Genomic DNA, 27,134 nt, shown 5'->3' with positions numbered 1-27,134 from the left:
TTCTTTGAAGTACCCAGTCCCCCCCCCACCACCACACACACACACACACACACACACACACACACACACACACACACACACACACACACACACACACACACACACACACACACACACACACACACACACACACACACACACACACACACACTCACTGTTATTGTGTCTTATTGGAGATAGCATAAAATCAGAGAAAGATCCCAGTGAATGCAAGCCAATCAACATTGCTAGGAAATGTCCTCTCTCTCTCTTTCTCTCTCTTGTTCTTTAGTGTCGCTTCCATACTGCCTTGTTGTAGCCTCTGTCTTTCTCTTTCGTTGTACTTCCATCTCCCAATCATCTTCTCCAACAATAGCCCCTAACCCTGCCTCTTCTCTCCCCCCTCCCCAGTGGACATGCTGGAGGAGGCCCTGCAATGTGCCCACACCTACCTGATGTTCCACCAGGGGGAGGAGTTCATGACCGACAACGTCAAGTACTACCAGGAGGTGCTGGGAACCCTCGGCAGGCCCCAGGAGGTCAGTGCTCACTGTGTGTGTGTGTGTGTGTGTGTGTGTGTGTGTGTGTGTTTGGGTGGTGATTGGGGTTCTGAGGTCATGATCTGATTGCAGGGGGGGACGTGTGTGTGTGTGTGTGTGTGTGTGTGTGTGTGTGTGTGTGTGTGTGTGTGTGTGTGTGTGTGTGTGTGTGTGTGTGTGTGTGTGTGTGTGTGTGTGTGTGTGTGTGTGTGTGTGTGCGCGCGGTGAATAGGGTGTGTGAGTTCATGATCAGATTGTGGAAATCTCTGAAGGACAGGTAAGGTTAATGATGATTGATGGAGGGACGATCTGAAGAATGGATGGATGTTTTTAAAAATAGATGGATGCACGCTCTGAAGGGCAAATGGATGGGGGCGATGCATGTTGAAGGATGAGTGAATGGAGGGAGGGCGATATTAGGGGTTAGGTGTTGGTTAGAAGGGAGGAGAAAGGGATAACCTGCCCACTGAACCAGCATCTTGATTTAACATTCGCCATCACCTCTATCGTACCATTCACCATCACCTCTATCGTACCATTCACCGTCACCTCTATTGTGACCATTTACCGTCACCTCTATTGTGACCATTCACCATCACCTCTATTGTACCATTTACCATCACCTCTGTTGTTACCATCACCTCTATTGTGACCATTTACCAACACCTCTATTGTTACCATTCACCAACACCTCTTTTATTACCATCACCTGTACCTCTATATCTACAATTCACCCGTACCTCTATATTTACCTTTCACCATTGCATCTATATTTACAACTCACCACTACCTCTAAAAGATGAATGATCCACCCTGCCTTTATTAAGCTAAGCTGTGACATTGAGCCGTGGTCCTTTTTATCCTCTCTTTTTTCGACCTGTATTCATTAGCATTTAATTCCATCGTTTTTCCGCCTGGTATTCATAACAGAATAACAGGCCCAGTAATCAAATCACAGGCAGAACATCTGGCCGTCATTTCAACTAGAAGACGTTGGAAACTGGCTGGAAGGATGATGGAACAATCATCGGCGAGATGAGCTGATTGGCCTTCGCTAAGCCCCGCCCAGCCCCCCAACCCCTTATGCTGACATCAAGCATTGCCTTGTTCAAGCCCCCACCAGCACCCCCCCCACACTTTTCCTAGAAAGTCTGGCACTCATTAGAATAACCACAGCTCCCAGTAGTGCTCTGCTAGGGTTGTGTGCATGTGCGTGTGCGTGTGTGGGGTATGTTGGTGTGCGCGTGTGTGTGTGTTTTTGTGTGTGTGCGCGTGCATCTATGATTACATTATGTGCTCACTTTTCCCCTGTTTTTAAACACCCCCGACAGCCGCCACCACCACCACCACCCCACACGCACACAAAACACCCCTGCAAATCATTTCCAGTGCAGTCCGTTTACTTGGGAGTCATCGAGATCCCAGCTTTCGTTCCTTCCATCGCATTCAGTGCGCCGTGGGGAGGTCATTCCCCGGCTCCTAGATCTCCCTGCCAGAGTTATTCCACGTCCCTGCCAAGCAGCGCTGATGTTCAGGAATGGTGGAGAGACGGAGGGAGAGAGAGGGAGTTAAAGAGAGGGAGGGAAAGTCATGTCAGAATGCCCACAGAAGCTGGAACAATCTGGAACAATTTGGGCTATTTGTATTAAGAAGGCTGGACCTTTTTTTTCTCTTTTCTTTTTTCCGCTACCAAAATAAATGCTACCGTCTACTTACGTTTTATAACATTCCCCATAATGACATTGCCCCCCTCCTCCCCCCACTACTATCGCCAATAGAAAGACACAAGTACATACTGTGCTGCAGAGTTATTAAGGACCCAAATACACGCAATAAACGCATGCCTACAAACATAATAACATAGTTGTATTTCAATGCAGCTAAGTATACACACCAGAGAAATAGCATCAGTGTGGAAACATTTTCCAAAGTACAGTCACATGTCTATAATCTCTCCATCCCTCCCTTTCTCAACATCCCAAGCAGTGCGCCAGTTACTGTGGAGTATTTAATGATGATTGAAAAATCCAAGAATACTTTCCAACTGTTTTATTATCTAAAACCTGGCTGGAAACTATAAACCCTAATAAAATATAAAAACATTTGAACAGAGAAACATAGTATGGAGCAGTCCATAAGGCTTGGCATGTCTTCCTTGCAGAGGAAAATTAATGAATCAGATTTGAAACGGAAGGCATATATCTGAAATATGCCTGGCTTACATCTTAAGCCTGTTAAAGGACAGGCAAAATAGTTTTCTCATACTGTCAAACCTTGTGAACAGGTTCAAACTAAAAAAAAAATATTCACAGGTTGAATCTGCTGAGCACCATTCAGCTTTGTTCAAATGTTACTAAATATCTAGTCTCCGCCTCCTCCATTAATTTGCACCACGTCCCTGCATCACTCGTCCTGAACATCTGCAGCATAAAACTGTTCCGTGTCTTGAGGTAATAAAGCTTATTAGAGGTTATTAAATCTGCCATTATATCTGAATTTATCCGTAGACTACTGAGCAATTGTTGGAAATCACATTTTTCCCCATGGGTCTGAGGAACTGTAGTGTACAACCTATTCTATGATTGGTCGTGCTGGCATGTGGGATCTAATATCTTGATGTGTATTTTGACCAAGCTGTGTCCCTGTGTGTTGGTACAGAAAGCCTTGTGGTATCACTAATATTCTGTAAAGTAGACCATCTAATATCTTGACATGTATTTGACCAAGCTGTGTCCCTGTGTGTTGGTACAGAAAGCCGCGTGGTACCTGAGACGCCACAGACAGGAGGTGGAGCTGCTTCTGATCGGCAGTGACATCATGGGCAGTCAATTCACAGAAGGGGTGAGTCTACATCATGTGGATTATTTGAGTGCCAATCCGTGGGCAAGACACCTCAATGAGCTGAATCTGCACTCACTCTGTAAGACATTTTGGATGAAACGGTCTCTTTAGGGATAGTCCCTTTAGGGATTGCTTACACTCACTCGCCTAGAGCATGCCTATGTTGTGGATGTGTGGACATTGGGATCCAACAAAGCATTGTTTTAATGGGAGTCTTTACTTGCCCTCTGGGCGCTAGGGTCAGGGGGGTATCATAATTACATGGCCTGTTAAGCCCTTTGAGACTATACCTGTGTTTAAGGCCTATACAAATACAATCTAATTGAATTGAGTCAAAGCACAACGTAGGCTACTAGCCAGCCTTCTTGTAGAGAGCAGCATGGTTAACGGATTTAAATTTAGATTTAGATTTTGGATTTTGGATTTCAGTTTAGTATCATTTGGGATTTCAGTTTGGATTTCAATGTTCTTTCAAAGGAAGGCCATTTCTATCAGAAACATAACTTTTGTGCCTGTGTCAGTTTGCTGCTCGTCAGCGTGTGTTCTGGTTTATTCCAGTAAGGGTAACAGGTGTTTGGCACAGCCGTTGTGATGGCTGTCTCTTCTGCTAATGCTGCCACCTGCTGGTTGCAAAAGGAGCATAGATTAAAACGTATGACACGTTTGAATATTCAGAAGATGTAGGTATATAATGTGTTTTTTGAAATTCTTGTTTGGGCTGCTGTTTAAGGGAAAGCAAACCTGAAAGTTAAGCTGTTTGAATGAATTTATTTATTTATTAAAACATTATTTATAATTCCTTACAGCAATACTGGAGCAGCACAGGAGGAAGAGAAGATTCAAACAGGTATAAGAGGAGAAGACATGATCAATTGGCCAATACTGACTGGTAGACAGACTGGTAGACAGATATATGTTTAAACATTATAAAAAGCAAATATTCCACATCCGGTTTTCCCAGGATACCCTCTGGTACAGACGGCTGGATGGATTACGTTCCCATCTCCGAGAAAAAGAACGGCACAGAGTCTCAGCCACAGCCAATCAGAGAAGGTAAAATTCCAACCCCTGCCTTCCAACAGTTTTTGGCAACAGCAGTTGAGGGGATTACCCTAAACAACAGTGTGGCAGAAGCAGTTTAGGGAATAACCCTTTTCAATCCATTCTTAACTTTTCATTTATGTAAGGAGTGATATTTGGCTCCAATCACATGTCTATATAGACATGCTAGACATGCACTGATGCCCAGTCAGCACTATGCTTTCAGCGTCGGAAGACTGGTAACATGTACATGAACATGGTATTGAAACACTGTCACTGAAAATCCATATAAAGCTCTTCTTCCCTTAACAGACATTTTTATCCAAAGAAGATCTGTTTTTTTTTAACGAAAATATATGATTATTGAGCAGTTGGAGGAGATGTATCTTGCTCAAGGGTACAGATAGATTGTGGACATTGGCCCGTTGTTTCAGTTCAACAGTTCACAAACCCACAGTGCCCACAGTGCCCACAGTGCCCACAGGCCCAGTAAAACATTAGCTCCAGTACACATAGAGAAGGAGGTCAACGTAGAATTCCTCTGCAAAGCACGGATCGCTTACAGTGCGAAGGTTAAGAACTCTTTCTGTTGTGTACTGGTGGAATAGTTTGCTGAGGGGGTGTGAACATTCAAAGCAACTCTTGTTTTTTTGTTTTTCATGTCGCACCTAAAGCCACATCAAAAATAAACTCACAAACTCAAATCACTTTTTATTTAAAAAAAAACCTGGGCTTAGTGGGCATTTCAAATGTGTGTCAATTCCGAGCCTTTTATCTTCAACAATACAAATACAAGCCGTCAGCGTTCACTCCATGGTTTCCCACAGCTCACAGTGAATACAAGGGGGCTCTGTCCCTGTGCCTTCATCTGCCTAGGTGGTCCCTTGGTGTATGACAGCGTGCAGCTGGTGCAGAACTCAGTGGCCCTGAATGGAACCCAGAGAGTGCTGCTGGATGACGTCATCAGCGTGGAGGAGTGCTCTGACCTCAAACAACTCGCTCAAGTGAGAACCCGCCCTGGCTTGAATCGCTGTTGTGCGTGCATATGTATGTGTGTGTGTGTGTGTGTGTGTGTGTGTGCGCGTGCATGTGTGATAGTGAAGTAATGTAATGAACTGCAAATGTACCGTATGGTGTACGCTGCACGTCCTAATGTGTAATATCTATTGTCCATGATTGTATACCATGGCTGGTAGATGGTCTCTATACCGTGTCGATGCCTGGTTCCCTGTTGATCGTACATGTGTGTGTGTTTCCTCCAGGCTGTGACCATGGCGGGGGACGGCTACAGGGGGAAGATGTCTCCTCACACTCCTAATGAGAGATTTGAAGGCGCCACCGTCCTCAAAACCCTGCTGGTAGGCGGACTGATAAAACGATTCCTTACCCGGGGTTCAAAGATTTGTTAATTTGATGCCCTCTAATTATAAACTGCTGTGTATTCACTTGGCACACCCTTACATCCAAAGTAAGATATTTAAGATAATATCAAATGTATCAAGTAGTTAATGCTCTCTAATTATAATTTGCTGCGTATTCATTTAGCACACCCTTGCATACTAAGCGTTATATTTAAGTGCATAATTGGAAACATTTAAACTACAAAAAAATTACAGATCATGTGTCACATTATAGAGGACATTGGACATCAAACCAATGCCTTTTTGGGGGTCGCCCTTTGCTGCCCCTTATTTTCAAGAGTTATTTGATAATGTCTTGTTAATATCAGATGATCTAACAGAACAGCCAAAAGATTACCATTCGCTTCGACAATAAAATCGAACGTAATAAGTATGGTAGTGTAAAGAACCGTGCTTAATCGGCGATGACCTTTGCCCTCTCTGCAGTACGGCTTCGAGGGCAGAGTGCCTCTCAAGAGCGCTCGTCTGTTCTACGACGTTAGCGAGAGAGCCAGACGCATCATCCAGTCCTACTTCCTGCTCAACTCCACCCTGCACTTCTCCTACACACACCTGGTGTGTAGGACAGCCATCACAGGTTAGCCTCGCAAGTTCCACATGTACGCTTAAACACATGCATCGACACAATCAGAGACAAACACACACGCACACATGTACGTACAATCACTCAGATATGTATGTGTGCTTCCACAGGCCAACAGGACCACAGGAATGACCTGAGCCACCCTATCCACGCCGATAACTGCCTGCTGGATCCCGAGGCCAATGAGTGCTGGAAGGAACCACCGGCCTACACTTACAGAGACTACAGGTTCCCACTCCTCTCCCACCTCCTGAACCTAAATATCAATTTATATATAGATCATACACTATCTGCAGCAGGGATAGCTTAACCTTTCCAATTGGCAGAGCCATAACAAAATGTTTTAACTTGAAGTTGTTTGAAGAAGCGCCAAAGAAGAGCTGAAATTAGACGCGATAATTTGGGCTGTATTTGTGTCATTTGTGTAAAGTTTGATTTCATTAAGGTCTCTTTTCAGCCATCTTAGATCACTCTTAGAAGCCAAATAAGGCTCTTGCTATAGCTTCCTATAGCTGGCTTCAGTTAACTGTGAAAAAAACTCCTGAACATTATGTTGAAACCATGACTTACGTCGCAATCCTTTCTTCATTGTCCTCAGTGCACTGCTGTACCTCAATGGAGACTTTGAGGGCGGAGAATTCATTTTCACTGAAATGGATGCCAAAACTGTCACGGTGAGTTTGTTTTTGGGGCGGGGAACTACGTTTTTTTTTAAATAGGAAGTGACCTCTGGTGGTATTATGGCGCCCTTAGCCAAAACAAAGCAGTCAGTCACTAGGTAAAATAAAGAAATAATTCTTGAGTTCTGGTTATTTTAGTACTAGGAATATTTTACTCCAGATTGCCTTGTTCCATTATCTTTCAATGTCGTTTGCTTGCTCCGATTGTTCTCAATCTGACTTGCTTCCTGACTGTGGATAAATGCTTAGTGACGATATCAATACCTAATCCTCCCCCATCCAGGCGTCTGTGAAGCCAAAGTGTGGCCGAATGGTGGGCTTCTCGTCGGGAGGGGAGAACCCGCATGGTGTGAAGGCCGTCACTAGGGGGCAGCGGTGCGCAGTGGCGCTCTGGTTCACGCTGGATCCGCTCTTCAGAGAACTGGTAAAAGCCTTCCCCTCAGCCACCGTTGTTCTTGTGATACGTGATACGTGTACATGTGCCGTTGTTATCTATCTTCTACATTACAGTATACCGTTATCATTCATCCATTAGAAGGGAACAAGCCTTCTAGAGCTTTTTTCAAAATTCTACCCGCGTGTGAATTCTCCACAATCGGGTGCTCGCTTAAATTTAAATATTTCATCTTCAACGTGAAATTTGCTTGCAGCTAGGTTATGAAAGCCTGTCAGCAGTGAGATTCTTTCACATCCTGAGATCTTGATTGAATCACCAAGGCGTCATCCAGACTCAGATTGTGTAGAAGGCGGTACAATTCACCTAGTTGTGTGTGCCTGTGGATGGTGTAATGAACTTAAGACAGTAAAAAAAATCTAAAAACATGCTATGTACAAAGAGATTAATAAAACTGATTTGAGCACATAAAAAGTGTGTGAGACTAAGTGGGACAGAATATAATATAGTATTCCTCATTGGTACTTCATTTGGGAATATAGCAATGGCAAAAAAGATTTCTGGTGTTGAAATCTTTTCAAGTGCAGGGTTGTTACTTTACAAGAGTTTCACCTGTCTCCGTATTACGTTAACAAGGAGTCTTCCTGGCAAGGAAGACTCCTTGTTAACATAATACGTAACTCCTTGTTAAATTACGTTTACAAGGAGTGTTCCTGGCTAGGAAGACTCCTTGTTAACATAATACGGAGACACAAAAAAGTTATATGTATTCTTCAGTGCACTCAAACACTTTTTGTCCTTGACCTTTTTCTATGCTTCTGCCCCATTGTAATTCCATCTCCCTGCTTGGTTGTTGTTGTTTATTTCAGGAGCGGTTGCAAGCAGATGAGGTGGTTCAGGACTTGGACAGCAAGTCTGCAGGGCATCAGGGCCTTAACATTAACCCGAAAGATGAACTGTAACCACAGACCACCCACCCTCCACCTCCACCTCTACCACCACCACCACCACCCCTACTTCACACTCTCCAATCTGTTTGAATTTATTTATTTGATACCTTTTTCTGGATCGGAACAATTTCTATTTTTGTACTGTGTGAAGTGCGAGGTGAATTAATATTATTATTGTTGTTTTTGTCGTGCGTCAATGGCTGTTGTTTACCTCGACTCCGTCTAGGATTCTGTCACCACACAGCCAGTACTTAAGCCCTTCCTTTCTATGTCCGTCCGTCTCGCGATGACAAGAGACTTCTTTTGGTCGGTGGAGAGGGGATTCTGACATTAACAACAACGACTGTCTGTACCTGTAATATTATTGCACTGTGAAGAATGGCGTTTAACTATGTTTTATTATGGGATGTCAAGTGTTTGACGTTGAGGTTCTGAGCAATATATTTCTGGAATATATTGAAAAGAGTATTTATCAGTATCATATTATCAGAGAAAACACATATTTGAAGTAGAGATGAAAACCCTTGCAAGATGTCCCGTTAACAAAATTGGATATTGCGCAATATCTTAAATAGTGCATTAGAAAGAGCTACCTTATGGCTACCAGGATCTTGGCTTGACATACTGTTTCAGAATTCAAATTTGTTACGATTTACGAAAATCTCATAACAAAGAAGACGAACATGCCAATTTATAAAAACTTTAAAAAGTCCTTTGAGAATTTAGTATTTATGCAACTGTTGATTGTCTTAAGTCAGTAATGAATTGATCCGTTACTTACTAATACACACAATGTCTGCTTTTAACTGCTCACTTTCTCCCCTCATGACAAACAAAGTAAAAAAAAAAAATCAGTTTACAAATTTGCAAATGCTGTGTTCATGTGTGTTTTATTAATGTTTTGTTTTTTATGATAGCTGCATTTGCATTTGTCGTGATTAAATCTTAGTCCCTTTTGTTATAAAAGTGATCCATTGTTCCTGTTTGAAGGAATGTTTATTTTTTGGGAGGCATGCGTTTTCTTCCCTGAACATTCTGAGTATTGTTGTGATACGTACATGCACTATTTGCTCAATGGCTACAAACCATTCTCACTGATTCAATCCGCTAACCAGCGGTCTAATCGGTCTGAAAAGTATTTGTTTATGCATCATGGTTTGATAACTTCTGATTGGAGAGGATTGTCAATCTTCTTTGTCTCCCTAATATTTAAGTATAAAATGCTGTATCAAATTGGTGTGTATGTGTGTGTGTGTGTATATATTAAAATTGTTTAATTATAATTATCTTATCGTTCCTTCCATTCTTTGTTTCACAGTTTGCTTGCAATAATTTGTCATCATATTTTAAATAATGTCGGTAATATAACATAAACATAATATTGTGTGGTTAATTATGTTAGATCGTTATAACATTATTATATGTATTTTTGTATAATTTATATTGTGTTTGAGTTTGACTGTGCTGTACTCTATATGCACCTGTTAGGCCTACAGATGTCAACAACAGACTCTCAAGGTGTGTGTGCGCGCATGTGTGTAAGAGACACATTGGGAGTCCAACACTTCTGAACTGTGGACTTTCTATTTCTGGGGAAACAAAGACTACAGCTGCAACAGTTCTATCTCCACTGCACTTGTGAAGAACATCTCTGTGTTTTGTACTTGGTGAGTTAAAATTATCTCCCTCTGTTGACTAGTGAAGAGTTCAATATATTCCGATGTATACGTAGCCTATAGTTCTGTTGAAGGAACAACATGAACTCATTGACGTCAAATGTAGGCATAATAATGAACTCTGGGATATTAACGCCTATCTGTCTTCTGGTAGTGCTACTTGTTTTAAAGGTGGAGTGAGTAGAATCTAGTAGCATCTTTCACAACGGACTTGGCAGAAATGGAATATAATATTAATATAATATTAAAGTAGGTTTTAATTAGTGTACAATCCCATAAAAAATAAGAATTGTTGTGTTTTTGTTTTTGTTCAATAAGATCAGGGATCGGCTGTGAGAGCGATAGGATCAGTTGGTTGCAATCTACAACCTCCCCGCGAGATGCTGCAAAATTCGACACTAAACCTTTAATGTTAATAACAAACAGTAAAAGTCTGCCGTTGTATTTTCAGTTGTATCGTCCTTCAGAGAGATGTCGAGAGGACTTCTCTTCCTTGCCTGTGTCCTTCTCCTAGTCGAGCTGTCTCATTGTGGTGGGTGAGCGCTAGCTAACAGATATCAGCATGTTGGCGTTTGCATTCTATGATGAGGTAAAGAGTCAGTCGACATGGGCAAAGGATAGGTGCATCAAAAAACACTTAAATAAAATATTACCTTCTGATGGATATTGAGAGATTGTACAGGTGGAGCAGTGTTTATTCTGCCAGGTTAACACAACAGGAGTTGTGGCCGGTTTGCCCTCTAATCCCACTTTCTTTAAATCAACATCAACCTAGCTAATAAATTACCAATACATATAACAAATATATCTCTACTCTCATTTACTTTTCTTTTAATTGTGTCAAGGACATGTCTTTGAGATGCCTAGTGAAATTAAATGTATCAACCAGATTAGTTGTACCCCCAAACATTTATCACTGTAGGCTACTCTTAAAAGATGCCAAGTTGGGGGGTAAGAGGTAGGTATACCCCCAACTTAATCAAACCTACTACATGAGAGAAAACAAAGGACTTAGAGCCATAAAGGAATAGTGCTGCAGCACAAAGACAGAACATGAGGTTTCAGATAGACGTCAAGTAGGACTCACCATAGAGTTTCTCTGTCATTTTTCATGAAAGTGAGCATGAATAACACAAAGATGGATGTTTCGGGGGCCTATGGCCTACATCCATGGCCCATAGTCCTGGACCATGGATCCAGCACCCTCGAGAAAAAGATGCCTAGCCCCTACCTGTTCATTAATGTCATGTATTCTCACTGTAAATCACTTTGGATTAAAGCATCCGCTGAAAGACTAAATAGTCACCATAAATCACCACAGCAGGGTTACAAAATGGTGACATGAGGCTGGCTGGAGGCAAGGGCTCTCACGCGGGCCGGGTGGAGGTCTATATCGAAGGAGTGTGGGGTACTGTGTGTGACGACGGCTGGGACATAAAGGAAGCCCTAGTGGTGTGTCGCCACCTGAACTTCCCCAGTGCCAGAGAAGCTGTTGACGGAGGACGGTATGGGGCAGGTATGTGCAGTATGTGTTGGTGTATCCTGTTTGTTGCTTGGTTGTTGTTGATGTATTTGTTGTTTCTCTGTGTTATTCACGTAAAGGGGTTCATAACATATGAACAATATTACAATTTTATTTCATTTAGATAAAACATTATATTTCAACATTTCTGATCAATTATTGGACGATGATATATATCATCTAATAATTGATCATGTATGTTGAAATATATTGTTTACATATATGTATATATATACGGTATATAGGTCTAACCTAATTAACCATGCAAGTTTGTGTGTTAATTGTGATGTTTTTTTGTTATGGCCTAGGGCAAGGTCCGATCTATTTGGATGATTTGAATTGTATGGGGACGGAGACAGACCTCACCAAGTGTGAATCCCCCGGTTTAGGAATATCAGACTGCAAACACGCGGAAGACGCAGGGGTTGTCTGTGCCATTGGTAAGATGTGTGCGTGTGTGTGTGTGTGTGTGTGTGTGTGTGTGTGTGTGTGTGTGTGTGTGTGTGTGTGTGTGTAAAGGGTCAACTATAAACTCCCCATACAAAAGCTACAAATCAGAAAGGGAGAATAGATCATACATTCTTTGCTGAATATTCATGCACAAAGACTCAAATAACCGACATTTCAAAAAAAATCTTACAGACTCTACAAAGAATCCTGTGGAATTATTCGTGGAGCACAGCACGACGATCTCTGGATTCCTGGGAGAGCTGTTTGAAAGTGGCCGTGACTGTGATCTGATCTTGTCTGTGGTGGTGGAAAGCAGCACTGTGGAGACCATCTGTGCACACAAACTCATTCTCTCTCTGGTGCCCAGCTGGTCCTCCGAGGCCAACCTCAGCATTGAGGTCAGCTCCAAGTGCCAACCACATGTCGCGCACTTTGTCAGGTAAAAACACCATTGTATGAATTTGACACCCTCTCTAGGTGTTTCTGTGTGACCTGGTTGAGAATGAAGTGGTTGATTGAACCTTTCAGGTATCTGTACACCGGACAGATGAACATCACCAATACCTCTTCCCACTGCGTTCACAAGCTGGCTTCCGAGTGGGGCTTAAAAGCGCTTCAGGAAGAGGTGGGAAAACTGTTGATCCTGCTGCTCCCAGAAGATGAAACCTTCCAAGCTCAGTCATCATTGTTTGATTACGCAGTCAGCATGGACGATGGAGCTCTGCAACAGTCCTGCCTTCGCTACATGGCCTGGAACTGTGAGGCGCTGGTCGCGTCCCCGGCGTGGACCGGTCTGTCCGTCCACGCTATCAAGGGTCTCCTTTCTCGCACAGACCTCACGGTGCCCAGTGAGTACTTTGTCATCCAGGCTTTGGAGAAGTGGGAGGATGCCCAAGGCAAAGCATTGGGGTCGGGGGATCAGTTTGACCTGTTGAAGCTCATACGGTTCCCCATGGTCTCTGCTGAGGATTTGAACCGGCTCAAAGATTCACGTTATCAGGCAGGGAAGTTAGAGGGTTTTCAGTTCAACGCCTTAACCATGGGTAATCTGTTAGGCGAGCTCATGAGCAATTGGAAGTCCTACACTCCCAGGATCTACACCGGCAAACCGTGGAGTTACAGCTTCACATCGGAAGAGGTGTCAGTTTTCAAAACAACGTCACTATATCCCAAGGGGTTAAACCATGGCGAACTTGCCTTCACATTCCGCACACCGGTACACAACAGTGCCTACTTTGCGCTCTTCGGCGATATTGGATGGTACACAAGGTTGTTTGTTAAAAGTGACGAATGTTCCTACAGCAGCACTAGGGTCTGCCCTTCCGCAAAGCTGTCGTTGGAGAACGGAAACAGTGCTCTGCCTGAGTTGTATAAAAACGCGATTGTTTACAAGAACAAAATAGTTATCCGCTGCGATGGCCGTTATGTCTCCCACATTCAGGACTTCAAACATCCTCAGGAGGACACCACGATCCCACGAAACCACGGTTCAGGCCAGGTCTACCCATGCCACTCGGATGAATACTCCTACACTATGGTGATCCGTCCTAGGTACCGCACAGGGTTGAACTACACTGAGGTTGAAGAGGAATGAGGAATTTAACGGGGTAAACATTCAATTTGAATAAGGAGTAAACATTACTCAACTGATTTTCTTTTGCCCTTTATTCTGTTTTGGGCATTTCCTCCCAGTGCAAATATGTTTAAATTAGTTACTGAAAGCAGTGTTCTGAAATGGGATCAATTAATAGTTTTTAAACCTATGTTGTGAGTAAAAGAGAAGACAATATTTAAAATATTGTTGCAAGTGGCCTGTATGCATCGCCTCCACATGGTTTTGCAAAGCTGTACATGTCTTAAAGATATTGATGTGGATGGTTCCAACATTCTCATATATTCTCGTTTTTTTACATTTCTCACAGTGCAAATATGTTTTTGAAAATGGGGTTTTAAGATGGGACATATGTAATTATAATTCGTAATCCCATGTTACAAATATAACAACCAAAAAAACATTGAAATGTTAATGCATGATTGTGGACTATATGGAAATAGTACAATTCCAGGTCTTCTGGGAATGTTTTTGGTCGCTGTGTCATAATTCAGCTAAATTTTTAATATATTGTTGCTTAAGGCACACTCATTAACGAGAAAATGTCAAACTGGCACTGCATGTTGAAAAGGTTGCTGACCCCTGCTGTATATATAAATGCTTCACCAATATAATAACAATAAGAATAGACATTTAAATAATAAAAATTAAAATTAATGCTCAATGTGTTTTTAAATTTCTGAACAAAAGTAATGGTACAGGTATGGAGTGTCTTAATCCCTGCCCCTATATTACATTAAATTGGAACTAGGCCTTCGTCCAAGATAGGAAAATAAGATAGCTATCGGCAGCACAAATAGGAATAGTTAAACTAGAAAAATAAATAAGTGGCTTCATTCTCCACAAAAAAAACATGCACATCTTGAATGCAGGCTATTCCTATTGGTTAAATATCTATAGTGAACTAAGGGTCTCATGTCAGTTTTGGTTTGTGCATGAAGCCCTTGCTTTATCACAGTAACAAAACACGTGGCTGCTACAATGACACTTGATGTCCCATAACTTGATCATTATTTTATTTTTTCACATACCTGTTTCTTTATGTATAAGTTGCTGTTAGGCCTTCATGTCGGCCTGTCCCTTCGGATTGTCAGAGAGTGGACTGATCTCATGAGGAAGAAGCTGGGGCTATAAGTCTCAAAGCTGACAGGTTCAGAAAAGCAAAACAGAAGCTGAAAAACTTGTATTTCGCAGGTGTGAGGTGCTTGGTAAATAACACTCCATTTTGGTTTATTAAAACGTTTAATTTTGCATCTTTTTAATGTTTTTTGTTTGTTTTATTAATGTAGTGATTTAACAAAGCAGGAAACAATAAAAAAAAAAATTGTTGTTAGACCAAACTAAACATTCAGCACAGACCACTACCAAAGAGAAACAGAACTCCATCTCTGGTGATGCTGCTCTTCTGTACTGCAGTTCACCGCCAGACCTCACGACGGCGACAAGCTATATACCATGATGCGAAAGGACCGGCGCCGGAAGTTTCAGCTGGCTAGGAATACATTGCTACATGACTACTTACCCGAAAGCTAGGTATGGTCCTCTATTTTCAATGAAAAACACAGCTTTTTGTACAAATAGACATTTCGAAAAGTAAACGGAATAACAGATAACCCCATGGTTCGCTTTGACTTAAAAACGCTGTTTTTATGTGTCGTTACGACGCTACGACCCACGTTATAGACCGCTGTATCCTTCGCTACGGATGCTCACCTGTTATAAACACCGGTATACCATGTTGATTAGACCTTGTTGAAAACCATTAGGACGTTTGTATAACTGTTGACAGGTGGCGTTGACAACATAAGTTATAGTCATGGCTACTGGAGCTGACGTGAGGGACATTCTGGAGTTGACAGGAGGGGACAATGATGCTCCCATCAGTAAGAAGGATTTCATCAACTCGGAAAAGGTAAGATCTTTAGTCAGTGTACGTTGTAGTTGGCTCGTTACGTTTGTTCTCTAATCACCAAAATAAAATAAGAGTAACAGTAAAGATCATAATGGAATTATAATAAAAAACTCGCCCGTTTAGGGGTGTACAATCCGAATCATCTATCCCTAATTGGTCAAGTGTAATGGCTGTGTAATTAGTTTTGTGGTAAGAGGGTAGTCAGTTATGAGTGAGTAAGGTTATATCCCCCCCCGCCCATACATTTTAAGTCAGGCTCGAGTCCTTACCATGGTATAGACTATTACATAAATGATGTGGCGAAAGCTCATCAAATAATCATCACCCACAGAAAAAAGCCAAGAAGACAACAGAAGCGCTGACCTTCAAGAGACCAGAGGGAATGCACCGGGAGGTCTATGCGCTGCTCTACTCAGATAAAAAGTAGGACTTTCTTTTTGGGATCTCAATGTTTTTTTCCTATTCCTCCAGCCATCCCCGTCGGTCCCGTTACTTCTATTTATGATCAGTTAGTTATTCTTCCTTATTGTCATTTTTTGTGTTTGTCTAGAGATGCGCCGCCTCTGTTGCCTAGCGATACAACTCAGGGCTACAGGACCGTCAAGGCCAAGTTGGGCTGTAAAAAGGTGCGTCCCTGGAAGTGGATGCCCTTCACGAATCCTGCCCGCAAAGATGGAGCCATATTCCATCACTGGAGACGCACAGCCGAGGAGGGCAAAGACTATCCGTTTGCACGCTTCAACAAGGTAAGGAACAGGCAATTTCTTTGTTTTCATGGCTTGTAACTTTATCATAAATTGTTGGTGTTAAATTGCAGATTTAAAGATGCAGCAGCAAGAGATAAATCCGCAAGGAAAACGTTTCAAAACGTACAATTACACTGAACTTCATGCAACCAGACGTGCATGCGGATAAAAAATGGGCTTGCAGCATTTTCTGTCGTAACCATGAACATTTTCAAGAAACAAAATAGCAGCATCAATACAATATATTTATCCCGACGTCTGTTTTTTAACATGCATAAACAGATATCTCCCTATAGATGTTCACCATCTCCCCTCCCTGTGTTCCCTTCTCTAGACGGTGCAGGTGCCGGTGTACTCGGAGCAGGAGTATCAGTTGTATCTCCATGACGACGGCTGGACCAAAGCGGAGACGGACCACCTCTTTGACCTGTGCAAGCGCTTCGACCTGCGCTTCGTGGTGGTCCACGACCGCTACGACCACCAGCAGTACAGGGTGAATACCTCTACGCCCACGCACGTGAACCACGGGCTTAGCCGCCACCCTAGTCTGGTCCCACCAGACTCTGGTGCTTCATTTCATTTGCACAGAGTCTGGCCCACTCTCCATTAACTCACTTGAAGGCGGTGGTCTGTCGGACTGCCCAGTGCCACTCTGGGTCTGCCATGACCAATCGCTAACATTTGACTCCAACTCAAGCTAGCCCGCGACCTCAGCGTCATTGTTCTCAGCCGCTCCCTCTGTTTTCTGATTGGACAGCCAAAACATGGGCTGCAGATAACCTGCGAATATACCGCAAATCCAGACGTAGTACTGAAGGGAAAATGAAAATTGAGCGGAAGTACGTAGGCGGGCGGAGCCAGGCTGCCACCACGCAGGCATCGTCAGGATCTTCCAATAACTCATTTCCCCTGACATGTCTCCCTATCTCTTGCAGAAGCGCTCAGTGGAAGACCTGAAAGAGCGATACTATTGCATTTGCGGCAAGCTGATGAAGGTGCGCGCAGCATCGGGGGCGGAGCCAAAGATCTACATATTTGACGCTGGCCACGAGAGGCGCAGGAAAGAACAGCTGGATAAGCTGTTCAACCGCACACCTGAGCAGGTCAGTGAAAGGGCTGTACCCTCAAAGTCAACTGGTTGAATCATCGTTTAGATAGCCCCATCCGATGAATTGTCGGATACATTTTTGGAATCCAAGTCTATTATTCTATTCAACCATTAATTCTGTGTCTGATTAATTATTTTTTCTACTACTGCTGTCATGACCTCATATTGCCTTTTACCGTGACGCGATTTTTCACATTGCACTTCTCCTATTCGACCTGCAGGTGGCGGAAGAGGAGTATCTGACCACAGAGCTACGGAAGATCGAGGGCAGAAAGAAAGAGCGGGAAAAGAAGGCCCAGGACCTGCAGAAACTCATCAAGGCCGCAGACACCAACACAGAGTTGAGGCGTGCGGAGAAGCGGGTTTCTAAGAAGAAGCTCCCCCAGAAAAGAGAAACAGAGAAGCCGGTTTGTTACACACACATCACAACACGACGCCCATGTTCCACTATTAGGGGTCACTATCATAAGTGGGATCATAAGCTTTTTTCATATCTTTCATATCTTTCATATCATATCTATATTATAAATAAGGTGTCTATGTCAAACTCTTTTTTTGGGGCAAAAACCTTTTATGTGATGTGAAACATTTTTACTGTCTTGAATGCCTTGCACGGATATTTCCTACATCCTAAAATGAATTAATGCCAAATGTTGTAACAACAATTCGAGGAAACAGAATGGCCATAACAAAGTCCTTTAGCTACATTGATGCTTCGAGAAGTTGATAGACAATATCAGATATTCCTGGTTCAAAAGTAGAAACCCAACTTTGAATGCTGATCCGAGTCATTAAATAGATTTTTGTACGTAATATGGTTGCTCCACCAACTCTGAATGTGAACCATGCAGTGTCCATGGCCTCCATGGTTTACTTGATGGTTTTGATCCACTCTTCAAAAGTGCGCGTTGAAAGCGGTTGTGAGATTGCGACGCAAAATGCGATGTTCTAAACAGACGGTAACGGCATCAACACCCATTGAGGAGTGTTACCACATTCAATCTAAATTGACCAGAGATAGGTTCTTGTCTAGACCGAATCTCTCACGCAAGTGTCGTAAAGTCACATGCTCATACATCATCGTACATTTATCGTGTGTAAACAGTGCCGATGTAAGCACCGTGTTTGTAAGCAACTCATTGATCATTGCAATCGTATTCATCCCTTCACGCAGGCCGTTCCAGAGACAGCAGGCATCAAATTCCCAGACTTCAAGTCTGCAGGTGTCACACTCCGCAGCCAGAGGGTAAGCATAACTGGCTGTTATTCATGAGAACTAGCACATCTGGGAAGAGTGGTGACCGTTGGCATGGTAGTATTGTGTCCAGGATTATTCTTGCCCGCCCTTTCCTTCCTGAACGGTTGTAAATGCAAGAATGTTCACATGAAAGTCCAACTCGCCTGCTGAGATTTTACACGGTATCTTATTGATACACACTTTAGATTAGAAAACTTAACTTGCTCGTTGTTGGCGTCTTACAATTCTACAAATAAAATATATTTATATTATTGAATGATGAGCCGGTTGAATGTAGTGCCATATGTTTGTGAGTTAATTTATTTGTAGAACCAGCAGTAATAGCACACTCCTCGGTTTTGATGCATCATGTAAGCAAAGGAGAGCGTTTGACCTGAGCTAGCTATCTCTCATTAGCGCTATGATGATGGATGCCGTTAGTGACCGGCTAGCATCGCTAAGGCCTAGCAGGACAGCTTGATTCATCTCCAAGACTGATGAGCAGCCGCCGCCGTCTCTATGGAAAATGCATTAGCATTAGCTAAAGGAGTAGCGTGATCCCGCGGCTAATCAGTCAGACAGACTCCAGTGGATAAAGACATTTTGATCTGGCCCGCTGAAGAGCATTTCATTTGAATTAAACGCATCGACGCGGAGGCGTTGATTGTAACATCCATAGCACCTTAACCTAACGTGTGTGTGTGTGTGTGTGTGTGTTATGATTTGGTTATTCTAGATGAAGCTGCCTAGCTCTGTAGGGCAGAAGAAGATTAAAGCCATTGAGCAGATCCTGACGGAACAAGGAGTGGGTGAGTGCAAAATAACCCCCACTGGCGGCCATGTTGTGCCAAAAAGGGAACTATAAGTAATTCATTAATTCAAAACATTTATTACAAAAAGTAGCAGGGGCAGTGAAGCCTGCGCTGTGGACCCTGAAGTAAACTCTCACTGGTGTGCGCGTGCTCGGGCTGCTGTCCTGACGTCCTGCCTGTCCGTCTGTCCCCCTGTCCCCCCCCGGGACCGCAGACCTCAACCCCATGACCACGGAGGAGATCGTGCAGATGTTCAACGAGCTGCGCAGCGACCTGGTGCTGGTCTACGAGCTGAAGCAGGCGCTCAGCAACTGTGAGTACGAGCAGCAGATGCTGCGGCATCGCTACGAGGCCCTGCTGAAGGCTGGCGGCGGCGGCGGCGGCGGCTTCCAGGGGGTCGTGACGGTGTCCACGCCCCAGGCGGCGGAGCCCAACGTGGGCAACAGCGGCAGCGTCACGCCGTGCACCCCCGGAGGAGATGCCCTGGCCTGGCCCGGCCTCATGGACGACATCAAGGTGGAGGCCAAGGAGCAGATTATCGACGTGGTGGGCGCGCCGCTCACCCCCAACTCGGTAATGCCCCTTTAACATATCGATATATTCTTATTATTACACAGGGAAAGTATTAAAGTTAACAAAGTTACAATTTAAAACGGGTCCGACTCAGCATAAAGCTGATTATGTGCTGTATGTTCTGCACACATACAGCACATTACAGGAACATAGCACGTCAGACATCAGTAGGACAATCACATAGACAACAGACTGAACACACACAGTGGGCTCTAAGCAACACAAATCGAGTGGTCCTGCGTGGTCCTACACTCGCTGGAGGCCGACGGCCCCTTTAAGGGTGGTCTTTGGTTTCATGATTCATTAATTAGTCATTCGGAACTGGGTTGTTCAAAACGTGTGAAGAAGAGGTTCAAGGTTTCAGGATTAGAGTCCGTAACGTGAAACATGTGTGGTTGTTGTTTTATTTGCAAGCAGACGTTAAAATGAACCGTGAGTCATTCCTCTCTCCGTCTCCACAGCGCAAACGGAGAGAGTCGGCCTCCAGCTGCTCTTCGGTGAAGAAGATGAAGAAACCTTGATGATGAAGATGAAAGCGCCTCCACACACACACACACACACACACACACACACACCGAGTGGGATGACGTGTCACCCGTTTTCATCACTGGCTTAATGTCCCCCATGGCCTCCTGCGCGGACACACAGCTATATCCACTCCTCTAAGTAACTAACTAACTAACTGGGCTCGCTCCATGCAAGCAACACACACAAACACACGCACACACACACACACACACACACACACACACACACACAAGGGGGCACAGGGGTGGACACACACACGGTGTCACCCACACGCTATGGAGACAAAGGCTACAACTGAGTGACATTCCATTTCATTACCCCTCCTCGTGGGGCCCTCGGTCGGCACTCTGGCCCCTCAGATGAGGCCCAGATCAACTGTAAATTGCCCGGCCAAGCTAATAGGGCCACGGGGAAGGAGTGGGAGAACCGGCTGGGGTAATTGAAATGAATTGAAATGAAAAGCAGGAAGTGTGTGTGTGGGAGAGCGAGGAGATCCTTAAGCTATCGGTTTAGTTCAGAGGGTTTTCTTTTTAGGGTAATCATGCCATGCTGTTTACTGGCGGCCGGGCTGACTTTTCTGTTTAAGCCGTGCTACCTTCAAGCTGGCGTCTCATCTTGACATCTCTCTCTCTCTCTCCCCCTCTCTCCCTCTCTCTCTCTCTCTCTCTCTCCCCCCACCTCTTTCTTTGTTGATGTGACCATTTTGTTTCTGTGTGATACATTTGTTTTTGTAAAGGAAATGAGGCCCAGAGTTGGCTTGAGGCCTGTGTCCTCAAGCAACCTTGAAGAAGCCTTTTTCAAACATTTAATAAACCTTGTGTTTTTTTTCTACATCTTGGATGGATTTACGTCACAGCAAAGTGCCTGTGTCCTTCCCGCCCTCCTCTGTGTTGTCCGCACACTCATACTTGAGCTCTTGACTGGAAAACAATTAGTGGGGAAACTATATTTGCTGTGGAAATTGTGAGTTCATGACATTTCTACCTTGGCTGTCGTCCCCTTTAAGTGACAGCTAATGACTTCATTAATATGATAATTAAGCTGTGATCATTCTTAGATTGCCACCGCCATGGAAACTTCATTTGGTTTCTTCCCTCGCATAATATTGCTAATTGCATGTCAATTATGTCATTTAGCCTACTTAGACATTAATTTCTATGCAAATGTTATATAGCATGGTGTGGAGGACTGCCGTAGTGCACGTGGATGGGGCTTCAGTTTTTTCACGTATTACCTGAACAAACTGAACTCTTCCAAGAACAACTTGCAAAAAATTCAAGTTCTGACAATTGTCACCAAAGGTTTATTTTCTAAAGCATTCAAATAATGGCCCAGTGTACCTGGTTGGATATTAATTATCCAACTGTTTTTTTCGATATTCATTCTCGAATACATACATTTTCTTCCTTGGAAATTGTTCCCCCAAACCTGTTCATCCTCTATGGTATGAGACCCGTTGTAACCCTCTCCATCTCTGTTAACGGTGCCCTGACATTTCCCCCGTGAGACACGCACACAATCTGTGCTAGCGGTAGGCTAGCATTTCCATCACCACCTGACTTCCTGGTTGTACAGCTCTAATAAGTATCGCTACGGTTACCAGAGTAAACCTATATCCACACACTCTATAAGCCATCGGCTTGAGAGGAGGAAGGAGTAAACACGAGGAGAAAATGGATTCTCGGTGTCTATATTTCATGTTGAAAATTGGCTTGTAAATCCAGCCGGTTTGATCTATGGAACCCGTCATTGCTTGGAAAAACCTCCGTAAATGTGTAATTTCTCCCTTGACGGAACACAGCAAAAGGGGCTATCTTTCTTTTCAGTACTCCGCCTCCTCTCTCTGTTCTTTCATTTTTTTGGTCGATCTTTCCCAGGCCGGTCTTGGATTAATGTTAGGCCTCCCTTCCTCCCTCTCTCTTTCTCTCTCTCAACCGCGCTCCCCTGAAATCTGCGCTTCATCAAGGCTTGTCCATTTATCAAAAATAAGGCATCTCCCTCTTTCTCTCTCCGTCCCAGCCTCAAGTTATATGGCAGGTACCGTGTAAGATGGGCTTCAAGAAGGTGGAGGTTATTAATAAAAAGGTCTAAATTGAAAATGAGTAGGCGTGGATGCATCACCAATCATGTGTGAATGATAAAGACCTCCACCACAACCACCACCACCTCCGCCCACCACCCCACCTCCGTTTGGGGCAGCAAGCTCCTTCCGTCCTGGGAGAGGAGACGATAGGACAGGGGGGGCATGGGGGGTGTAGCTTTTTGGCGGCACTAATGTGAAAAGCATGATGCAGAACGCCACATAGAGTTTCTTATAGGCTGGTTGTGGTGGCACAGAGATGGGGGTGGGTGGGTGGGTGGTGTCTATCTCTTTATCAAGCCTCGATGCCTTAATCTCGGGTCCTAAGAGGTGTGATGGCTGTTTATCATAATTGAACTGTGTCCTGGCTAATCATGGACATACGTCTCTGTCACCGGGCCCGTGCGGGCGGGCGACACCGGGCGCTAGTGATTGAGAACGCGTTTAAGAGGAATGATGCGTGGAGCGCGGGTCGTAGCGGGGAGTCGAGGCGGGGGGGGGGGGCGCGCTAGAGCCCTGCTCAAATACAGGCCTCACCTCCGGGAGAGAGCGTCTGATCTGACGTTGATTGGGTTGTTGATGTGTTTCCAACCCCACATCCGGAGGCGTCGTCTGTGTCGGCTACAATCGTAGATTACTTTTGGGGAAGAAGATCTATGTACGAGGAACCAATTTCATAGGCGAGACGGGCTGGGGAGGGTTTGGTTTTGAACTCAACCCCGCCGCTGAGTGAGCTACGGCTGTTTTTGAGCTAGGCGCCTCTTTGTTTGCGCAGCCCCCAATTCCTATCCCAACTGTCATCTTCATCTCAGGGTTTTCACTCTTCATCTCGTCTGTGCGTGTTTGACTTTGACTTTCATCTCTTCTCCACCATCTGTGTCGTACCCTCCCCCATAACCTTTAGGGAGAAAAGTTTTAATCATTGTGCAGCATCAAACTCCTGTACCCACTGGGATGCCGGTCTCCATAAAAGTACCAAAAAAAAAAAAAAGGGATAGGAATAGGAAACGTGTAATGTTGAGACGGGGACATCGCAAATGCCCAAAGGGGCTGGACAGTGGAAGTCATTTCCAGTGGATTTTTTTGCCTACAATGCAAACCCAATCACAAGCGGTGAGCAGTGCTTACAGCTAGGCATTAACCCGAGTGTCCAGGCCTCATCCCCTGGAGACGGCAGGACTGAGCGGAGTGGAGTGCAGAGGAGAGTCTGCTACTAAATCTGGATTTTCCCTGCCTCTGGAAGTGTGTCCAGTCTGGGGAGATCTTGTAGAGTGTTGCTGGGACACCTTGAGCAGACGAAGACACTTTGATTTGTTTGTGATTCGGAAAAAACACCAACACAGCAGAAGTGCTTTATAAAGCTGGCTTTGTTAATGCCGACCAGATTCATAACTACGTTGCTAATCTTAAGCCTATCTAGATTTGAGAAATACCGTACAAATATAGCTACTGTAGAAGAAATGGGAAAATACACCGTAAAAGAGCTCCGGGGCCTAATTTATTGGTCACACGCGGTAACATTGTGGACGTGACTCCCATTTAACGGGGATAAAAGGTGGCTATACCTGCAGGGAACAGGTGCTCTGAAGAACATCTTCATCGACTGGAGTCACCGTCCCCCCGTGTGTGTATGTAAATGAGCGTGGGAGCAAGTGGAGAGATATTAAAAGAGAGGGGACGGAGACACTCCGGGCATCCAGAGTGTGTGAGCCATTCAGGGCGAGACATCTGATTGGCCGCTGACTAGACCCGGGCTAGATGGACGGACTCCTTTCTGTTGGAAGCAACACGCCTCAGAAACACAGGGGGGGCTAATTTGATTTGTCGGTGTGAGATAGAGAGGCTCCCCGATGCCACCTGACAAGAGAGTTAGCCGAGGCGGGCAAGTACAGAAAATGTCTTTTCAATTGTAATTCTTCCCAAGAAAAATCCAATTTACCATGCGGATCCACAGCTGTCACGGCGGCAGAATTAAACATTACCCATAATTCACTGGGGTCCCCGGGCAGGTCAGGGGGACGCCGGGCGATGGTAACGCCACTCTGGGGTGCAATAACAAGTTGATTTTAACCCCTCTGACCCCTATCAACGTGGCCGCCTTCGAGGGGGGGGGGGGGGGGGGGGGGGGGGGGGGGGGGGGGGTCTGGGGAAACGCCAGGTGGCTTCGCCCCTCGGCTCTGCTAACAGTGATGGGGTCGGGTACGCACTACTCGACTTCCCCCTGTGCACGAACCTCACAACTCATCACTCCAGTTCCTACCTTTCACAGAAACAGTTTGTGGGGGGGGAAGGGGGCTGTGTGTGAGGGGGGGGGGGTGATGATATGTCAGCATAAATGCAATGTTTTCCAGCCCACTGGATCGCTTCCTGTAAAAGCACCATAGGGTGGTGGTGTTGGTGGTGGCGGGTGGGTATGGGGGTTGTGGTGGCGGGGGGGGGGGGGGGCGGTGATGCTGTGGCAGCCAGTGTCCCAGTGTCATCACCCAACGGTGAGCTGACTGCTGCGCCTGGCTGGCCGGCCACCGCCGGAGCCTCAATTACCTGACTGACGTTTCATTAACGCCTGCAGCTGATCCCGTGGCGGGGAGGCAGTGGGGCGCACAGCAGGAGCAGAGAGAGAGAAGAGAGAGGGGGAGGGAGAGAGAGAGAGGGGGGGAGGGAGAGCGAGAGAGACTTGCGCATTACATTCTCAGGCGCTGTCAGTGTCACAGGCCTGAGTGCAGCCCCACAGCCACTCATTACCTCCTAGTCATTTAGCACATGGTCGTATTGAGGGGGACGCCAGACACTAAAATAGAGCCGCCGGGTGTTATCCAGAGACTCCTGTGCTGGGCCACATTATCCACACATACCTGGGTGTACCCCGGATGGTTTAACGTTGAGGAATCATTAACCTTGTCAGTGTGTGTCTGCGTGAGATACGGTGTATAAGGAATGACGCCTGGCCATGTCTATATGAGGACATCCTGTTATGGAACGTCACTGTTGTTTATGACCGTGGTTTGTATTCATTTTCGAATACAATGTTGTACATTTTTTCATGTGTTATCGCACAGTAAAGGACTTTGTTTAAATGCCGCATTTTTACTAGAAGATGCAAAATTTGCAGACTTTACGGAATTAGTACTAGGCTGTCATTTCACAACTGGTCTGTGTTTTAGTGTGAGCGTGTCTGTGTCTGTTCTGTGTGCATACAGCCGTGTGTATGTGCTTGTCTGTGTACATTGGTTTGTGTATGAGTGTGTCTGTGTGCAATTGTTTGTGTGTGCGCATGTTCCCGTACTTGCTTGTGTGTCTCTGTGTGTGGGTTTGTGTGCTGCATGTACTTGCTTGCATGTGTGTGTGTGTGTGTGTTGCCTGTCTGTGTGGCCTCTCTGGGGGGGTTAGTGCTGTCCATGACAGAGATGATCCAGGGTGGGAGCTGAGCGGGGGGCTTAGTGGGACCCTGGCCTGAGCTCCTCCACCGGGGCAATGCTTGGCTGGCTCCCCCTTTTTCCATTTGTCACCCTGGGCCAGTAAGACCCGCGGAGAGATTAGGGGCAGAGCGGAGACACTGGGGGGAGTAGCAGGAATAAGAGGATCAGTTAAGCTATAAACACAAGACAAGTTTGTGTCTCTCAGCCAGTCTGGCACATCGGTGGACAGTAATGACTGGGGAAAGTTCAATGTGTGCCGAGTGGCTCCCCCCGCACTCTCCCTGGCCCCCCCGTTCTGGAGTCCGTCGGGGGATGAGGGGCAAGCGGCTGGCCGTTTGCTCAGAGCAAGCTGGTTTAATGCAAGGCGCGGTTATGATAAAGGAGGGCCAGCCAGACCCTGGGACCATTAAACAAAAGGAGTGAACTGTTATTAACCCGTTGTGACCCGGCCCTAACGAACTGTGACCCCCGGTCGCAGAGGAAGCCCGTTTGAACAATAATTAGAAACCCACGGTATGAAGAACATTAGTCAAATCCTGAGAGCTTCTTCATTTCCATATTTTTGAATATTCTACTTAATTATGCAAAGAGCGCCGCAGAGGTAGACGGGAAGTTTCGGGCCGGCCTCATAAAGGCCTTATTAAGAGTGGAGGGGATTAATGACGTTTAATGCGGGGGCAATCAAACATTTAATGCAAAGGCTCTCCTGCAGGCAAACAGTGTTTAAATGAGTCAATTAGACATTCATTATCTGCAGGTCTGCGAGAGGTGTCAGATCTGCATACACGTTGGTGGGGAGAACCAGTCCTCTTTAAAGGGAACTAATGAAATACTAAACCAGTTAACAACTTAGACATGGAAAATGTACAAATATTGATTGCTAGAGGGCTGGTTACGTGTTGTCTTCAAATCAGCGAGGAAATGTGCAATATCCACCAGAGATTGACTCATAAATCATAATTATCGAGTTAGCATGATCTCTCCTTCCAATTAGTTAGGTAGGGCACCAGAGGTGGAATGAGAGTGGGCAACTG

At 44.9% G+C, this 27,134-nt stretch overlaps 3 protein-coding genes across 4 annotated transcripts in view; all 3 read left to right on the top strand.

Annotated features, from left to right (window-relative positions):
• p3h2 (prolyl 3-hydroxylase 2) overlaps window positions 1-9,761 on the top strand; it is a 50,036-nt gene extending 40,275 nt beyond the window's left edge. Inside the window, exons 5-15 of the mRNA XM_056604644.1 lie at window positions 391-518; window positions 3,270-3,359; window positions 4,166-4,206; window positions 4,321-4,412; window positions 5,277-5,404; window positions 5,663-5,758; window positions 6,248-6,398; window positions 6,515-6,632; window positions 7,003-7,078; window positions 7,368-7,508; window positions 8,348-9,761. Of these exons, the coding sequence (XP_056460619.1) occupies window positions 391-518; window positions 3,270-3,359; window positions 4,166-4,206; window positions 4,321-4,412; window positions 5,277-5,404; window positions 5,663-5,758; window positions 6,248-6,398; window positions 6,515-6,632; window positions 7,003-7,078; window positions 7,368-7,508; window positions 8,348-8,440 (1,154 nt within the window). The 3' untranslated portion in view covers window positions 8,441-9,761. The remainder of the gene's footprint in view (window positions 1-390; window positions 519-3,269; window positions 3,360-4,165; window positions 4,207-4,320; window positions 4,413-5,276; window positions 5,405-5,662; window positions 5,759-6,247; window positions 6,399-6,514; window positions 6,633-7,002; window positions 7,079-7,367; window positions 7,509-8,347) is intronic.
• Window positions 9,762-9,990: 229 nt separating this feature from the next.
• Window positions 9,991-14,696, top strand: LOC130393887 (galectin-3-binding protein A-like). 2 transcript variants are annotated; one of them, XM_056604646.1, is made up of 6 exons: window positions 9,991-10,095; window positions 10,556-10,636; window positions 11,429-11,620; window positions 11,935-12,066; window positions 12,269-12,515; window positions 12,605-14,696. In XM_056604646.1, exons 2-6 carry the CDS (start codon window positions 10,576-10,578, stop codon window positions 13,668-13,670), a joined length of 1,698 nt encoding a protein of 565 aa, XP_056460621.1. In that variant the 5' UTR covers window positions 9,991-10,095; window positions 10,556-10,575; the 3' UTR covers window positions 13,671-14,696. The 2 variants fall into 2 exon arrangements, with proteins under 2 accessions (XP_056460621.1, XP_056460620.1); XM_056604645.1 differs by having other exon boundaries at window positions 9,992-10,095; window positions 11,426-11,620.
• Window positions 14,697-14,784: 88 nt separating this feature from the next.
• dmap1 (DNA methyltransferase 1 associated protein 1) lies at window positions 14,785-22,781 on the top strand. The gene is made up of 11 exons (XM_056604647.1): window positions 14,785-15,221; window positions 15,478-15,600; window positions 15,932-16,023; window positions 16,151-16,346; window positions 16,681-16,839; window positions 17,282-17,449; window positions 17,676-17,861; window positions 18,629-18,700; window positions 19,428-19,500; window positions 19,718-20,076; window positions 20,538-22,781. The coding sequence occupies exons 2-11, from the start codon at window positions 15,505-15,507 to the stop codon at window positions 20,595-20,597; spliced, it is 1,461 nt and encodes a 486-aa protein (XP_056460622.1). The 5' UTR covers window positions 14,785-15,221; window positions 15,478-15,504; the 3' UTR covers window positions 20,598-22,781.
• The last annotated feature ends 4,353 nt before the right edge of the window (window positions 22,782-27,134 follow it).

The sequence above is a fragment of the Gadus chalcogrammus genome, chromosome 12 (genome assembly GCF_026213295.1).
Source record: "Gadus chalcogrammus isolate NIFS_2021 chromosome 12, NIFS_Gcha_1.0, whole genome shotgun sequence".
NCBI classification, from domain to species: Eukaryota; Metazoa; Chordata; class Actinopteri; order Gadiformes; family Gadidae; genus Gadus; species Gadus chalcogrammus.
The sequence above is the reverse complement of the archived record's forward strand: the minus strand, read 5'-3'. Positions and strand labels throughout refer to the sequence as shown.